Source organism: Lynx canadensis, chromosome A2 (assembly GCF_007474595.2).
Source record: "Lynx canadensis isolate LIC74 chromosome A2, mLynCan4.pri.v2, whole genome shotgun sequence".
Classification (NCBI taxonomy): domain Eukaryota; kingdom Metazoa; phylum Chordata; class Mammalia; order Carnivora; family Felidae; genus Lynx; species Lynx canadensis.
This window is the reverse complement of record NC_044304.2, coordinates 11258079-11275768: the sequence shown is the minus strand read 5'-3', so window position 1 is coordinate 11275768 and position 17690 is coordinate 11258079. Positions and strand designations below refer to the sequence as shown.

The 17690-nt window shown below is 55.3% G+C and overlaps 1 protein-coding gene across 7 annotated transcripts in view; it reads left to right on the top strand.

The window, feature by feature from the left end:
- BRD4 (bromodomain containing 4) overlaps positions 1-17690 on the top strand; it is an 86555-nt gene that overhangs the window by 61489 nt on the left and 7376 nt on the right. For all 7 annotated transcript variants that reach the window (XM_030302937.1, XM_030302957.1, XM_030302947.1 and 4 more), the window contains 4 exons: positions 5822-6031; positions 6870-7069; positions 7394-7689; positions 8717-8827. In XM_030302937.1, the coding sequence (XP_030158797.1) occupies positions 5822-6031; positions 6870-7069; positions 7394-7689; positions 8717-8827 (817 nt within the window). The remainder of the gene's footprint in view (positions 1-5821; positions 6032-6869; positions 7070-7393; positions 7690-8716; positions 8828-17690) is intronic.

The following is a 17690-nucleotide window of genomic DNA, read 5'->3' as shown; positions in this document are numbered from 1 at the left end:
AAAAGGAAAAACGTAGCCAGATTTCAGCAGTGGTTATCTTTGGGTGGAAAGATCAGGGGTTAAAAATTATGGAGAACTGGGGCACGTGGCTGGCTCAGTCAGTAGAGCATGTAACTCTTGATCTCAGGGTTGTGAGTTGGAGCCCCACATTGGGTGTAGAGATTACTTAAAAAAAAACAAAACTTCAAAAAAAATTCTGGAGAATAAAGTCTATATTTAGTACTTTTATAATCTGCTTTTTAAAAAATTCTTAAGCCTACACACATAAAAATATCTAATCCCTTATCCCCAAAGCCCTGGGTTGCTTCTGCTCTCAGTGTCAGAGCAGGCCCTGGGGTGGATCACCTGCTGTTACAACGGGCAGGCACTCTGGTCAAGCCCAGGAGCGGTTTGCACATCTCATGCCCCACTCCCACCTGGTGGCGAGGTGGGAGGCTTCCTCACACCTGTCTTTCCCACCTGTCTGTGGAGTGCTTACAGGGCACAAGTGCAGACTCGCAAATGCCTTTGGCAACCTGTGGGTCCGTTCAGCTCAGAGGCTGCCTGAGACCCATCGCTTGCCCGTCTCCTGGTTCCATTAGCTCCACACGTTGTCCCAGACTTACCATCATAGTGGCTCTTACCTCCTCACACTGGAGCCAAGGCTCCATCTCTCCCGTTCCTTCCCTTGGCCTCTGTCTGGGTCAGGGACTGCTTTTGGTTCAAAGGATGTGTCCTGGAACTCTTGGGATAGAATAAAAACTTATTACTAGTGTGAACCTGGCTGCTATTATTGAAATGCACACTCAGCCTTGAACGTTATTTTAGTTTCTGTTGCTTGTTATTTGGTTTTATTTTCCCTGAGATTTGGGGTGGGGGTGCTTTCTGCTTTCTTCACAAAGCTGCTTTTCCGTTGTTTACTTCTGCATTTCCCATCCTTAAAAAGAGTTCAGGCTTTATAATTTTATGGCAATTCTCATACATGGCCACCAGGTGGCAGTGTTGCCCTCAGATCTTTGTCTTAGACTTCCTTTTTCCACTGTCCTGTGAGGATTGGGGAAGGGAGATAGCTTTTTCCCAGATTGATACTCCTACCTTTTATTTGCCCTCATGCAAACAGCTAAACCAAAACAAGTTCTGTGCCAGCACCAAGATTGCTATTCTGACCTACTTTACTTTAAAAAGAATAGAAGGAGGGTGGCTGAGCCTGGGTAGCTTAGTCAGTTAAGATTCTAACTCTTGATGTCAGCTCAGGTCATGATCGCACAATTTATATGAGTTGGAGCCCCACGTCGGGCTCTGCACCGACAGCACAGAGCCTGCTTGGGATTTTCTCTCTTTCTCCCTCTCTCCTTGCCCCTCCCCTGCGCATGCACTTTCTCTTTAAATAAATATACATACATACATACATACATACATACATACATACATAAATCAGAAAGAGAAAGAATTCTCCAGTATATTCTAGCTTTCCCTCCAGTATATTCTAGCTTTCCCTAATTTCTGTGCCTGTTTTATGTCTTGGCTTTGTCTTTTTTTTTTAAGTTTATTTAATTCTGAGAGAAAGAGCATGAGTGGCAGAAGGGCAGGGGGGGGGGGTCAGGATCTGAAGCAGGCTCTGTGCTGACAGCAGAGAGCCCAATGCGGGTCTCGAGCCCACAAACTGTGAGGTCATGACCTGAACTGAAGTTGGACACTTAACTGACTGAGCCACCCAGGTTCCCCTGGTTTTATGTTTTTCATTTTTATCCTTCTGGCAGTGGCATGAACAGGACCCAAACATGGGGTTTAGCCATAGTGAGACCACTGGGCTATTTTCCTCACAGCAGCCTCTTTCTGAACATTTTTGTTCCAGATACCAGGCTGGACTAGATGAGGTCCTTGACCTGAAGGAGGGTCCATTTCAGGCAGGGGCAGTGCCTAGGGTGGGCCATTTAGCACGGGGCGGCCTCTGCCCTAGCCCGCTTGGCCCACTTCAGGGTGGGTTGCTGTGTTACAGGAAGTGATGTTCCTTCTCCATTGCCACGAGGCAGGTGGAGAGGTATCTGCTTCAGATGCAGAGTCGATGTGAAGGGCTTCTTGTCTGGAAGTTGGTTGCTCTGTGGCATTTCAGTCTTTTTCCTCTTCCTCGTAAGCTTTCCTGGATCAGCATGGTTGGATGACTAGATTGTCCAGAGGGAAGGAGAAGCAGCAAATCCCCAACCTTTGTTTGCCTCTTGAACAGGTATTAGACTTGCCTCCTCTTAATTAGACTGTTCCCAAGAACTGGGATTTACCTGGAAAATCACATGGAAAAGAATCCACTTTGTTTTCCTCTTCCAGTCTCTAAATTCTAGGCCTTTAGAAAACACACATCCTACCACCTGGCAGCCATGGTCACAAAGACAGCCAGGAGTGTCTGGGCTCAGGGTTTCCTCAGTCCACAGGTGGCTTGGGCTGAGGCCCGTGAGCCCATCTGGTAGGCCCAGAGCTGCTGGCGGTACTGCCATTTAGACTGCCTGCTCTGTTGTGAATCGAGGAGTCATTTAGGGAGTTTGGCGTCCTTGTAGATTACCAGAGTTTTAGTGCAAGAAAAAGCGCAAATTCAAGGTGATGTGCAGTTATTTTTATAGCAAAGAAAAATGAAAATTGCATTGGGATATCCTGCATTAGATCCCAGAGGCAGGAAGCTTTTCGGGTGTATGTAAATGTGTGTTTCTGAGTGTGTGCTCTCACAGCTGCATCTCTAGCACCCGGCACTTAGTGGCCTGCCACTGCCTGCATTCTGCTCCCCACCACAACCCCCCTCCTCTGAGCCTCGCTGTGCCCAGATATGGCCAAGCCCCACAGCTGTATCCGGGCTTGGCCGTGCTTGACCGTTTGGCACTCAGGCAGCTGTTTCACTAGAGGGGTGGAGGGTGTGCTTCCCCCTCGAATCTGACGCAGCCCAGAGTAGGTGACCCAGTGAACATTCTAGCAAGAGGAGACGCCTGCTCTGAAACCAGTGTGCTTTGCTGATTGATGCTGAGAATTGCAGTGTGGGTGGAGGTTATGGCATGCTGGGCCAGAGGAGCTGGGTCCACCTCTAGACACTGCCAGCCCTAGTGTGGAAGCCCCGAGCCCCTGCTCCCCTAGAGAGTGCTGGTTGTTGGTATTCTCTGCTCATCGCCTCAGTGTCCTCCCTCACAAGACCTTTGACCTAGGTGCGTCTCTTTCGGTTTTGGCGTCCTCTAGCCTGGCCCCACACCCTCTCCCCCATTTTCCACCTGGCCAGCAGGATGAGCACCTGGATTCGTGAGTCACAACTTTCTCTCCTTTGAGACATCCTTGCTAGGTCTCTGCAGCTTTTGGTATCATGTCCCCCTCCCCCCACACACACACCCTGCCCTCATCCTTAGGTTTCAGATTTCCCAGGGACTCTTCACCAGTTCTTTGCTGTTTCCACCTTAACACTTAATAGTACTTTATAAACTGTTCACTCCTTGAGGGCAGGGAGCACATCGTTTCTCTTTACCATACGGGTGCATGTCTGTCTCAGCCACGCGGGAAGGTTTTTCTGCGGTAGCTCTAGGTTCGCTGGCACTCAAGCCCAAGTGCATTTCGCAGGGTGCCCCCTACTGGAACCGGGGCAGATGGGAGGATGACAGGTCTTGTAGCTGCTCGCGACAGGGAAGCCAGCAGCCCCAGATTGTAGGCCCCGCGGTGACTGCCCAGCCAGCCAGCCCGCCTGGCCTCCTGGCTTGTGCTCTTTGCTCTTTGGTCTTGGAGCCTTGGGAGAGCAGGGCCAGGGGGTACCCTAGGAGAGGCCTCAGGGCGAGTCCTGGCTTCCATTTCCACCACAGCCACAGCCTGTTGGGGAGGAGCAGGGATGTCCTAGTGGCAAGGGTAGAGCTGTCTGGTAGCTGGCAGGAGATGCTGGGCACACACATAAGTAGCATGAGGAAGCTCCCACCTGGTAAAGCTCACCTCCCGGCAGCACCAGGTACTCGGCCATGGCTGCCACCCTCCTCCCTCTGTGGGGTCCTGACACCTCAGGCACACTTCTCTAACCTGCCCCCTCCTCCTTGGCAGCAGGCCTGGCTTTTTCTGGACGCTCCTGAGGGTCTGTTGGGGACCCGGGGCACTGTGGGCAATAAGGGTCTTGCTTGCTGCCACACTGGGGGCCTCTGCCCTGGTGTGAGCCCCTGTCTCCTTTAGCCAGGGTGGTGACAGTCTCTTGCTCATGCCTCCTGGGTGTCTTCTCCACTGCCACCCGACCTGCTCCAAAATGTATTTCTGTATAAATTAGAAATTAGAAATTTCTGTATAAATGGCTATAATTTACAGTAGCAAAACCACTTATACAGCAGAATCCAGGTTGTCACTTTGCTGGGAGCAGGAACTGCCTTGGAGGAGCCTGAACTGGGTGGTCTGGAGGGGAGGGGACAACACTGCAGTTGGGGAGGACACCTGCCCTGCTGCCCAGGGGTCGTCCCCTTTCCCAGCTGCCTTGGGGACAGAAAACCTGAAGCTGTGCTTCCAGAGATATCAGGAGAGGCTTCTAGGGCCAGCTGTGTCAGGTGTACCCTAGTTTGTTTGACACAGCAGCCTTGGAGCTTGACCCCACGGCCCTCCCAGGCCTCATGGCTCATGCTGCTCCGAAGCATCAGTTCACACTTGGGAAGGCCCATTCTCTTGCGTGAGATGCTACGTTGACATTTTCTAGGCTTTTAAAGCAGGTCCTGCAGTCCTTCTGGGAAGCTAACTTTGTTCTTTTCACTGCTGTTCTTTGTCCTGAGTCATCACTGGGCTTACGATCATGGAGCCCTTGGAGTAGGAAGGGACCTGCCGGCTGGCTGGTGAGGCAGGGCTGTTGGGCCTAGGTGCCCAGACAAAGCTGCTGCCCCCAAGCTCTGTGACCCCATGTGGAGTTCCATCGGATTCCTGAGACTTACAGTTGGAAGGTCTCGGAATCCTGGGCTGGTGGGATCCTGTGCTTAACAGCCCTGGGCATGTGGTTGGGTCTCTGGCACCTCACAAGATTTACTCCCTCCTGTAGCCTGTCTCCAGCGCCCCCACATCCACTTCTGTTATACCTTTCCCACCTTGCTGGCCATGCCCTGGAGACCCCTCAGCCAGTGGCATGGCTCTACCCAGGTGCCCCAGAGGTGGTCTGAGGAGGGGGTGGGGGCGGACACGTGCCTGCTGCAGCACCTGCCTTGCCGGCCTTGGTCTGTGCACGAGACACGCTTACTCCAGGGCCAGGCCTTTGCATGTGCTGTTTGTTTCCTCTGCCTGGAATGCTCTCTCAAACTGAAGACCCCACCTGCTCCCTGAGGGAGTGTGAACCGGAGGCAGGCAGAGGTTCCTGTTCTGTTCATCATTGTATCTTAGTGCCCGGCCCTGGCATGCAGGAGGCGCCCTCAGGATGTGCTGAGCAAGCACTGACCTAATGAGAACCTCAAGGCACTGTTTGCGGGTCTTGCCCTCGGCCTGCCATCTATCTAGGATCTCCACACAGACGTCCTCAGTGGGCCAGCTGCCTCCTGTGACATGGGTCACATGTACTTACCTGGCCTGTGTCTCCTGGAGAATGGGTGCGAAGCCATGTCAGAAGGACATTTCAAAGTGAAATTTGTGAGAAGTGTTGGAAGAGCTGACGAGGGTCCTCACCCAGCCCCTTGTCTTAGTGGTGGGGTGTGGGGGGGTCACCATCAGCCTAGCCCCCTTTGGCCCTCCTGCTTACTTCCTGTTGAGTCAAGCCCGGCAGCCAAGGAGGCTTGGTGATGCTGAGCCACATCCCAGGCAGCCCCCCACCACCCATGCCTGGGCCCCCAGCAGCCCTCACAGGCATGGCTCCCCCCGCCCCCCCCCCCCCAACCAGGATGTGTTCGAGATGCGCTTTGCCAAGATGCCAGACGAGCCTGAGGAGCCTGTGGTGGCCGTGTCCTCCCCAGCGGTGCCACCCCCAACCAAAGTGGCAGCCCCGCCCTCGTCCAGCGACAGCAGCAGCGATAGCTCCTCCGACAGTGACAGCTCCACCGATGACTCTGAAGAGGAACGAGCCCAGCGGCTGGCCGAGCTCCAGGAGCAGGTGAGGATGTGGGCAGCCCCATTCCCAGTCACCCAGAATGCATGGGCCGGGCAGTCTCCCCAGGGTTCTCCATGACCTGGCGAGTCCCAGCTCGGAGTTCCAGCGGGATGAGGGGTTTAAGGGTGCTGGCCTCCCGTGCAGTGGGAAATCAGTGTGTAACTTCTGGCTCCCCAGAACACCTATTAACAGCCTACTGTTGACCAGAAGCTACCTGTAACGTAAAGAGTCGATTAATTCCTATTTTATGGGTGACACATATTATGTAGTGTATTCTTACGGCAAAGTAAGGAAACATCAAGAAAATCATAAGAACTGGAAAATATATTCATAGTACCGTATCGATCGGGAAAAAAAATCCACATATAAGTGGACTTGCACAGTTCAGACCCACATTGTTCAAGAGTCAACTGCATATATGTACACTGTGGGTGTGGAGGTGGGAAGACATGGCTGTTTTGCGGGCAGAGGCGAGGCTTCTAGATCCTTCCAGCATCTGAAAGGAGGAGCCTCAGCCAGGATGTCCATCTCTCCTGAGGCCCTACAAGCCAGCCATCAGGGCCTTAGTACCCAGCCTCCCAGGGACCCTCCTCCTGGATGGCTGTGGAGCTTGGTATCTGCCAGCTTGGGCAGCTTCTCTAGCCAAGAGGACACTGGCCATCCTCGGAGTCCACGGCCTGGGTGGGTGTGGGCACTTCAAAAATCTGGTGAGGCGGCAGGTCACAAGGCTGAGGGCCAGCCCCCTTCCCTGTGCTTCCCTCCTCCTCTGCACCCTGGTGCCCGGGGGTCCACCCAGAGACCAGGATGATGGGCGCGTGTACCTTGCCTGTCTGCTCCACAGCTCAAAGCCGTGCACGAGCAGCTTGCAGCCCTCTCCCAGCCCCAGCAGAACAAACCAAAGAAAAAGGAGAAAGACAAAAAAGAAAAGAAAAAAGAAAAGCACAAAAAGAAAGAAGAAGTGGAGGAGAATAAGAAGAGCAAAGCCAAGGAACTTCCTCCTAAAAAGACCAAGAAAAATAACAGCAGCAACAGCAATGCGAGGTCTGCCTCCCTGAGCTGCCCTGGGTGGGGACCCCTGCTGGCCACGGTGGGTAGGGAGGCTGCCTCGCCACCCTTTCTCCTGGGGTGGGTCTTGGCACCCAGTGTGTTTGGGAAGGGAAGGAAGATAGGCAGCATGGAGCAGAAGGTGAGGACAGGGCATGGCTTGCGGCCTGTCTCCATTGGGTGCTCCCAGGAAGGCGTTGCCAGCCTCCCCTGTTTCCTGTGAAGGCCATCTGGGTGGGGGTGTGGAAGCCCTCCCCCAAGCCCCCGATGGAGGAATGGGTGCCTCACGTTGACAATGGTGTCTGCATCATCCCTTCGTAGCAAGAAGGAGCCTGCGCCCATGAAGAACAAGCCCCCTCCTGCGTACGAGTCGGAGGAGGAGGACAAGTGCAAGCCCATGTCGTATGAGGAGAAGCGGCAGCTCAGCCTAGACATCAACAAGCTCCCTGGTGAGAAACTGGGCCGCGTGGTGCACATCATCCAGTCGCGGGAGCCCTCTCTCAAGAACTCCAACCCCGATGAGATTGAGATCGACTTTGAGACTCTGAAGCCGTCCACCCTTCGAGAACTGGAGCGCTACGTAACCTCCTGTTTGCGGAAGAAAAGGAAACCTCAAGGTGCCCTTGGGCCCCTGGGGCAGGGTGTGCTCTGAGTCCTGGCCAGCCCTGGCCGACAGGGAGGAGGCTGGGCGAGTGGGCATCCTCCATTAACTTTGCCTTCCAGACATGGCCCTCTCCCTCTGTAGGCTGTTTTTCCAGTTACAAAAGCTGTGTCCTCGACACAGAAACCTCTGGAGGGCTGTGACATCACACTTGACCCTGGGCTGGTGGTGCCATTCTCCACCTCCTGGCCGGTACCCATCTAAGGCCTGCCTGCACCTCAGTGTCCTCAGCCTTGCTCTGAGCAGCAGCTTCTGTTGCCCTTACCACTGGGTCTTCCCCAAAAGCCAGCCACCCCTGCCCTGCTGCCACCTCTTTAGAACAGAGGGTGAGGGCCAGGTGCAGTGGCCAGGAGGAAAGATGTTAGGTCCGCACTGCCTGCTTTGCTCCCCTGCTTCGACACGGGCCCCTCCACAACAGTCTGGCAGGCAGCACTTGCCTGTTAAAAATGTCTCATCTTAACTCACGGCTTTTGTCTGGAGACCAGTAGGACTTAATATCCACATCAGAGTGTTGTATGCAGCTTTTGTCCCAGTCCACGTTGACTCCTGGGGCGCTCGGGCTCCTCCCTAGGGTGCTGCACAGTGACACTGTGCCCTCGGTCTACGCACCGAGGTGCTGGGAGACTCCCGGGGCTCTTTCACGTCTTGCTTTGTCCCTGCCGTCATGTCTTGGGGTCCCCTGTGCCCACTGTCTGAAAAGTAGCTGAGGGAGCCTGAGCTCAGCGGTCCCTCATGTCAGGGAATTACTTCCTGCCTTGTCTCTTAACTGTCTGGTGAACCCAGCATAGGGTATTGAGAGATTGGAGGGGCTTTGAAATTCTAGTATTAAGCCAAGCTTTTGGCTGGCACGCGGTAGGACTGGTCAGGGCCTCGTAGAAGCAGCCCACTGGCCCTTCTTGCGGGCAGTTGGGCTATTCCTGTGGCCAGCAGTAGCCCCCTAGGTCGGGGCCCCGCCTGACTGTGTCCCTGTTGCTTTATTACAGCCGAGAAAGTTGATGTGATTGCTGGCTCCTCTAAGATGAAGGGCTTCTCGTCCTCGGAGTCGGAGAGCACCAGCGAGTCCAGCTCTTCTGACAGTGAAGACTCCGAAACAGGTTAGATGTCTTACTGAGCTTCTTGTTGCGTTCTTCCCTGTGTTTGGCCCAGTCACGTGTCCAGGCTACCTGAGACCAGAGACGGCTGTCATAATAAGAACGGTAACCCTCTCGCTAGGACACTGGGGAGCTCGGGGGGCCTGGTGAGGACTTTGGGTGTTGGGGCCCAGGTGGTGGCATCAGTGTTAGTGTGACCCCGCCCAGCCCTACAGTCTCTTCCTGTGTCACGGTCGCATGCAGCACGGCTGTTCAGGTGATGTGCTCCAGCAGCACGTGTGTAGCGGCCTGCTCTCGACGCTGCTGTCACCAGGCTCGGGGCTCTGCCATTCGCCCCAGAGTGCTCACAGCTGCATTGGCTGCTCCTAACGCAGTGTGCACACACATGGGCCTGCACGTGTGCCCCATGGTGGTGTCCTGGCTGACCCTACTGCCCACCTGAGCAGCAGCTTCAGTGTGGGAAGTGGGAGTGAGAAAGGGCAGGTGGAGATGCTGAGAGCTGCAGGGTGGTAGGAGAGAAGCTTTTCCTGCAGAGGGGCGCTTTCCTGATTATTTGCGGGGAGCATGGGGAGAGGGGCAGATGCTCCCTCACACTGGCCCGGAGGAGAGGCTAGAAAGGAAGCCTGGCAACCAGCTTGTTCTGTGAGCTGGAGCTGGTGGGGGTGGCCGTGCGAGTCTGGGGGGGGCAGGCTGGCCCCTGGGCAGGTCTAGTGCCATCAGCTGAGCAGCCTCTCCAGGCAGGCTGTGGTATGTGCATCCTCAGTGGGAAGTGTATTTCTGGGTGTTTTCTTTCACAGACCTGTTTCGTCTCTGGCATGTTATTCTGACTTAAAACTAATAGTAAGCCCCACGTAGTCAGTTTATGAAGATAATGTGATCTGATCGGGCCAAGGAAGTTTGAAGCCCCTTACACTTAGAGTAGCTTTGTGACCCCTCTCCCGAGGCGTGTGCACACCCGGGTCCTCTTGTCAGCTCAGCCTGCCTTTTTCTGGGGAAGCTGAGGACAGGAGGGCTTCTGGGCCTTCTCACTCTATCTCTCCGCTTTGACAGGAAAGGGTACCAGGCTTCCCAGGTAGGTGGGAGGCTTGCCTTGAGGTGGGCTAAGGGCTTCTCCAAGACTCCAGATTCTGTCTCCAGTGGGCCCAAATGAGAGTCATTAAGTCATTAAGCTATGTTCCATATTTCCTGAGCTCCGCTGTATGCAGAGACTGCTGTGGGCAGTTTGCTGCCCTTCTGTCTCCATCCTTTGTCCTTTTCTTCTAACCAGCACCTCCCCCCCCCCCCCTTGCTTTTTTATCTGTCAACCAGCAGGGGGCGCCACACCCCCATACCCGCCCAGGAAGGGCTGGCAGGAAGCCAGCGCCAACTGCCCTCTGCAGGATGAATGACCGTATTCTTGGGCCCAATTAGCATTCCTGGTGGCCCCTGACTTCTCACCTTCTTCTGTGCCAGCCATGCCGCAGGTTTGCCTTTGCTCTGGGGTTTTGCACCTCCTGCAGTTTCTAGCACGCTGCTCCTGCTAGGGGTGTCACAACCTTTTCTCCTAAGTATATGAGTGACCAAAAGAAAACCCCAAAGCTTGGAATTGGCAGGGGACCCGATTGTTAAAACGGCGCAGTTTGGCCAAGGGCAAACTGCTTTGGCCCCGACGTAGATCGTAGTACCCAACCGGCAAGTCCTCACTGTGAATCTGTGACCGTGGCCTTTGTCCCTGATCCCCAAGCTCTTTGGGGTGTGTTTGCCTTAGGTGGGAAATCCTCCTGGGCTCCTGAGTGCCTTGCACACGCCTCCTACCATCTGACGTGGGGCAGCTGTGACGGAATCTCCAACAGCTCTCTACTGCTGAGAATACTTTTTCCCTTTTTGTGCCCCCCCCCCCCCTTTAAAGAGATGGAAAGATTGTGCAACAAGTAATCTGAGAGTCCTGGGAACAGCTGTCCTGGCGGGAAGGAGGGTGAGATTTACAGTCTCTGAGCCGACGGCCTGCAGGCTCTCAGGCTCCAGCAGTCCGGCCCAGTGGCTTGCCCTGCTGCTTCCGGCCCATCCCTCTTTCCAGGCACCCTCCCCACCTTGAGTTTTGGGAGGCTCCCATTTGTCTTCGAGGCTCTGGCTTTTCCTTTGCCATCTGTGTGCACCGGAGAGCTCTATTGTGGGTCAGCTGGATGCTTCTCTCAAGAGAGCCACCGTGTGGGTTTGTGCCCTAGGGCTCAGACACTCGGCCCGAAAATGGGAGGGAGCTTGCGCCCCTGCATCATTGAATGCAGCCACCCACCACCCCATCCCGCACAGGAAACTGCACTTGCTTCCAGGGCAGCTGCTCAAGCTGGGTCCCTGGAGCTAGGCAGCCCCAATTTCTGTGGCCAGTTAGTGGTTCTGCCTTGGGAAGATAGGACAGGGTGGGGGTTATTGAAGGTATTTCTTTTGGTCTTTTGGGGTTTGTTTTTGCCCTCCTTGTTCTTGTGTTTCCATTTGGACTGGAGCCGAAATTCCTGAAAGGGCCTATTTTTGTCACTTGTACTAAGGGTCGTTTCTGCCGACAGGGCCCTGAGACATGAATCACCAAAAGAAACCAAACAGAGGCACTAAATTGGAGCTTGGTGGGGGGGTTGGGGGGGGTTGGTGCATAGATCCCTTCTCTGGCCGCTCTCCATAGATAAGGATGCTGTGGACTGCTTAAGGCATGGGGCTGGTCCTTGGGGCCAAGCAGCAGTTCAGGGAGGCGGTGCACCCACAGATGGAGTTGGGGGGGCAGGGGTTGGGCTTTCCTAGCTCGGTCCCAGGCCACCATGTGTTCCTCCCCACCGCCCAGAAGCACGCTGTTGGCCAGTCCCACCACATCCTCTGAACCCAGCTATTACTTGGATTATGGTCTTTCATTGAGCTTCAGTTCTGGATAAAGTTCGAATCTGCTTCAGGGTTCAGTATTGGCACAGGGCAGGGGATGCAAATGCCACTTTCCCACTTGCTCCTAAGGCATCTGTAGACCTCGGCTGGGCAGGCCAGAGGTGAGTGCCTGGTTCCCCCTTTTCCGCAGCCATCCCAGATGGGCTTTGGGCAGAGCTGTGTGGCCTGTCGGTCACCAGTGCTGGGATCATGTCTGCCTGGCTCACGGGGAATGTCCTAGGACTCTTTGTCCAGCTTTCCACCCCGTCATGTCGCTGATGACAGCCTCTTTCCACGTGCCATCCACAGGTCTTTCTGGGTAGGGTGGGTACACAGCTCCTGTCCCTCTTAGGACTGCACCCTTGTACCCCAGCTACCTGGCTGGGACGGCTTCAGGGAGGTGTGGGGTAGTTCTCTTGGATTTGTGCCTGGTCTTCTAGTTGCAGTGGGAGCTCACTCCAGCTATTTTAGTCTCCTTGTTTCCTTTTCCCAGGATTTGAGCTTGTGGGTGTTTCTTAATAGCTCCGGGGAAAAAAGGAATGCTTGATGTTTTGGAAAGATTTGAGCCGGAAAGTGCAGACAGAGGCCACAGGGCGTTCTTCCCAGACAACCAGCCTCAGCTTCCGACCCCTGGGGTCTTTGAGGGACTGGGTCCCAGGCCCATCTTGGGGCCTGCTGCTGCCTGCTCCAAGGGTGTAATACTTGCTCTTGGGAAGAGGGAGAGGCCCCTGGTAGGGGCATAGGGAGGTAGGAAGGGACCTGGAGGGCAGGACTGTAGCTGGTCTGCCTGTGCTGTCAGGTGACCCCTCTCATACACTCACATGCAGAGGTCGCAGCTGGAGGGACTCTGGGGCTTCGTGGGCGAGGGTGAGCCTTGTGGAATGTGCCCTGAATGACAGTCCGGCCAGTGGGTGGGTTTTTCCCATGCGCACGCACACACACACACACACACACACACACACACACACACACACACACACACACACGAAGACCATGGGACTGCAGTGTTGGTTGCATCCGTGACTCTGGCAGAGGCATCTCCTCTGCTGTGTGGGTGGGAACATGCCCCACGCCCTTCTTGAGACCGCTTTCCTCCTCGGCATGTCTTCTGATTTCACCCCACCTTGACAGTGTATAGAATTGTTTGGTCTTTTTGTAATTTGTTTTTTGTTGATGTTTCTTGGTGTTTGTAGGAATGCAGAAAGGAGGGTGTTTGCTGAAGGTCCTGCACTGCAGAGCCCCTCTCTTGGGGGTTTTCTTACCTGTGCCCCGGCCCTGAGGAAGGGCTGGCATCACCTCCCTGAGAAACACAGTGTGCAGTAAAGCAGATACAGAAGGGAGACAAGCTTAGGGTCGGGGGGGGGGGGGGTGCCTGATGGACGTGTGGGCACACCTGGCTGGTCTTCAGGAGTGATGGCAAGGACGACAGGCCAGGGCATCTCTCACATTCAAAGACCAGTAAAGGAAATGCTGGTCCATGCTCAGGGTGCACATGAACTTGTTCCTGGAAGCAGTTACTCTGTGTGGAAGCATGAACAGGCTCTGGGTGGTTTTGGAGACGTCCACACGTGCCGGATCTGTGGCCCTTGTAAAGGGAAGGTGGGTCTGTCCCCGCCCGTGGCTGGCCAGGCAGGGGGCAGGGCTCCCAGGCTCCGGCGCCGTTCTCTCGTGCCCTGTCCGTGGGCAGGGCACAGGAGGCTGGCTCGGTCTGTGGTTCTTCTGTTCTTGTGACTTGAACGGTACATTCCACACCATTTCTCTCACACTGGTTTCTCTCTCCCTCTATGTAGGTCCTGCCTAATCATTGGACACGGACTCTTAATAAAACGGTCTTCAGTTCCAGATTCCTTCCCAGCAAGCTATAGCTTAAGTCCATTTTCTTCTGTGAAAGGGACAGGACTCCATCAAGTTATGGAATTCCTCAGAGCCCTGGGCCTGTCCCCTGGGGTGGATTTAGTCATGTCCAGCAGCACACGCCTAATCCCGCCTCCGGGAAGGCTGCCTGCTTGGCTGGCCACCCGGGCCTCCTGTGTAAAGACTGCTTGGCTGTCCTGCCCAGCCTCCCTGGTCGTCTGGGGTCTTCTGGGTGGGTGGCATCTCCCAGAGGGTGATGACAATCCCCCCGCACACACATACGTGTGGTGCTGCTCCGTGTGCAAGGCCCCGTCACGAGTATGTTTTCTCTCTTCATCCCTCCCTCTTTTTCTGGATCCTAACTGCTTTCCTCCTGGATCTTAAAATGATGTTAGCCCAGGGAAGATCTCATTCAGCCTAAAGAAGAACACTCTAATTAATCTAGTGCTTTCCCCAGTGAGGAACAGCGGCTTTAGGGGCAAGCCTGGCTGGGCTCAAAAGCTCACAGGGTTGTCCCTCAGCATGCTCTCTTTCTGGTGGCTTGTGAGGCTCCAGCCAGAGGCTGTCACCAGCCACAGACTACTCCCGGCCCCTGGAGTCTTCCTTCTGTTTTCATTGTTCCCATTGTAGCCTGTTGGGCATTTTCCCAACTTTTTGGCCTCTTTGCCCGAAGTCACAGAGGGGAAAGTACCTCTTGGGTTGCCTCCCTGTCCCTCCCAAGTAATTAGAAGCAGGCTACAGGGGGAAGGGGTGCTTTTAGGAAGGCCACTGGTGAGGGGCACTCGAGGAAGAGTGGCCATGCAGCCAGGTGACCTGTCCCAAGTGGGGTGGGACGCTGGGCTGGTGGGCGAGAAAAGGCTCTCAAACCCAGAACACTGGACCAGTCCATAGTGAGGCCATCAGAGCCCTCGGGGTCTGCTCTGTGCACATCTCTGAAGGGGTGTCGCCAGTGCAAGCACCCTCTCAGTCTTCAGTCCCCTAGAATAATGACAGCCTCTGGGGGTGGGGCAGGCCAGGGTGGCCACATCATCCAAGCCCTGTGAGAGGCACTGAATAGGATTTTTTGCTCTAAAAATAAATATCAGCCCTTTTTTGGTCATGAATCCAGCATTTCAGCAGAAAACTGCCTGATGAAAAGTCCCTTAAGGAACAGCATCTGTGTTTCAGGGAGTTTTGTTTTGTTTTTGTTTTTCTTTGTTGTTGTTTTGGGGGGGGGTTGGTTTTTTGGGGGTTTTTGTTTTGTTTTTTTTTCCCCCCTCTTCCTTTTTAAAGTGTAGTTTGTGTGTACTTCTTCAAGGTTTATAACAGTCTCCTGGCACCTTGGAGCCTGCCTTCTAGAGCTGGAAGCAAGTTTGAGGAGGTATAGTTCCGTCAGCAGCTGGTGGATGCTGGCCACCTCCTGTGCGGAAACCCTGGGACACTTCCTCGGGGCCTTGGGTTCTAGATCCAGCCTCTCCAGGGCCCTGCAGTGATGCTTGCGAGTTCCTAGGCTGCTCTCTGATCCTCTGGCCAGTCTTCTTCCAGTCAAACTCATTTGCCAAACAGACTATTTTGAGTTGCCCTTTGGCCTGTGCCTGATGTGTTCCCAGTGCAGCTCGGCCTGGCTGGAGCCAGGGGGGCTTCATGCCCAGAGATTCCCACAGGACAGTTGGGAAGCTGCTGGCATTGTCTTTCTGGGAAGATTCTGCCGTCTTGGAACAAATGGCAGCCTGGATTCCCACAGTGTCAGCCTGTGTTGCCGCCCCACCTCTTCCCACACTCGTGCATACCAGCTATAGCCACAGGCCAGCTCGCCTGCAGGGTCTCTGCACCCTTGCTGTCCAGGGATCCTGGCCTCCTTGCCCATCGGGCTTTTATCTGTCAGGGAACTTGATCTTTAGACTCGAGCCGTCACCTGTGCCCAGTGCCCCAGGAATAGGGCAGAGAGAGCAGTGCCCACTCACTCCTCATTGGCAGCCTCCTGTGTGTGAGCAGGGGGACATGCCAGCTGGGCCTTGACACACCAGCCAGCCTGCGGGGCCTGAGGAGTTGCTGTAGGAGGGGCGGGTGGCCTGGGCCTCTGCTAGCGCCAAGGCTCCCCCGTCCGTTGCGTTGAGGGGCTCTGTGCCTCTGCCCTGCCCTTACCCTCAATCCTGTCTCCTTCCCTTGAGTGGGGGCGGGGGGGGGGCAGGGGAGGAATCAGTGTTTTAATCAGATTTTACAAAACCGTTTTAATTCTTTGTACAATTACCATCCTATGTAAAGATGAAATTTGTGTTGAGTTCAAGATTTTCATGGAATAAAGATCACACAGTACTCGAGGCCATCTTCATGTAACCCTTTCTAGAGAGTTTTGTGTGGGTGTCTCGGGGCTGGTGTGTCGTGAAGCTGTGCACTTCCTGTCTTGTCTTCCTACCAGTAACTCCAGCAGGAGGCTCGGACCACATGAGCTGTACGCAGCTGTCCCAAACAGGCTCCAGCACCCTTCGGTCCCCACCGCCGGCCCTTTTTGTGACCTCTGGTCCTGGAGGTCTGCTGCGTACCTCCCACTGATTCTCCCACTCTAGGCCCGTCCCCCTCCCCACCGGCACTTCCCCACAGAGACCTGGGACACTTGCCAAGGCAGCCAAGACCCACTCTCTGGAACCCCTGGGACCCCACGGCATTTTGTCCCCATGAGTGCTCACGTGGGCCTCTCTGCTCATGGCGTATGAGGAGATAGTGAGGGCACACAGAGCTACCACCGTCCCTCCTTTATGGTAGAAAAAAAAAGGGGGGATTCCCCTGAGGCCATGAGGTGACAGGCCACCCCAGCCCTCTCCCTGCAACACCATGTCTTCTCCTGGTCAGTCTTTCCCCACTGAGCCTGAGCCCTTTCTTACCCTAGGTTCCAGTCCCCCAGACTCCCAAAGGCCTGCCCATGTGTGAGTGGCTGCTCCAGCCTCCCTCGAGTTTCAGTGTCTGTTCCTGGGATCTGCTGCGAGAGGTGCCCGTCCTGGAGGGACGCCCCCGCCCCCAGCCCCTTCCTGCTCCCTTCGGCTCAGAGGCCTGTGCACACCGTGCTCTGCCCAGTGCATGGAGGGCCCCTTTGGTCCTGGGCCTCCCACCTTTCTAGTTCAGTGTCCCTCCTTCACCCTGCAGCTGCCAGCCCCATGGCCCTAATCCCGCAAGTCACCTAAACTGTCCCCTTTGTATGTCCCACCCACAAGAGTGTTCCTCTCACCCGGTTTCCTGCCGTGACCCAAAGAGCCCTGAACCCTCTCCTGGCATCTCCAGTGTCCGGGTTTGAGACTGGGCTTCTGGTTCCCGTGTTCCAGGGGTCCCCGGTTGCGGCCATTTGTATGAGGACGTGTGTCCATAGCAGCTGAGGTCTTTGTCACTGTCTTGTCTCTTGCATGGAATGGTGAGTTCTTGCAGGGCATGAGGTCCCTTCTCCTCCGTTTTGGTAGCGCGCTGTGCCCTGTGGCTGCGCACCTCACAGAAGCTTAGCACGGCCCTCCGTGAAGCAGCTACCAGCAGAGGTGGCCCGCCTTGGGCAAAGCATGTGTCCTCCGACACCAGCAAGAGCCGGCACCCTGGCAAGGAGCTCAGGGGAAGCCAGGCAAAGCCAAGAGGTGTCTCTTGGTGACGGGAACTTGAAAGGCACCGTGGGTCCTGTCTCCTACCTCGTTGTTGACTTCATCATTTCCTAGGCCAAGAGTGCCGACTGGGCCTCCTCTCCCTCTCTGGGGTTCGCACACCAGCGATTCTTGGCAGGGGACAAACCGGTGGCAGAAGATCCTTAGCATATATCTGTGGGTTGGGTGTGTGTGTTGGCGGTTGCCCATTCCTTGCAGGGACAGGCCCATCCTGGACAAGGCCATACGATGGCAGCAACAAGCCGCCGGCCCCTGAGGAACCAGGGCACACACTGCCTTCTCCCTGCAGCACGTTGGCTGTGTCCCATCACGGGGACTTGTCTGAGGCTGGTCTTTCACGAGGAAGGGGATGCTGGTTGGTGGCCACCTTTGCTGGCCACGGTAGCGAGCACCTTCTCCGTTTCCTCCGGGTCATTCCTGAGACGCTGGCCTGCCTTCCCTCCCTCTCTCCATCAGTCCCTCCCCTAAAGTGCTCACTCTGCAGCCAGGCCTTGGCCCATGCCGACACCACC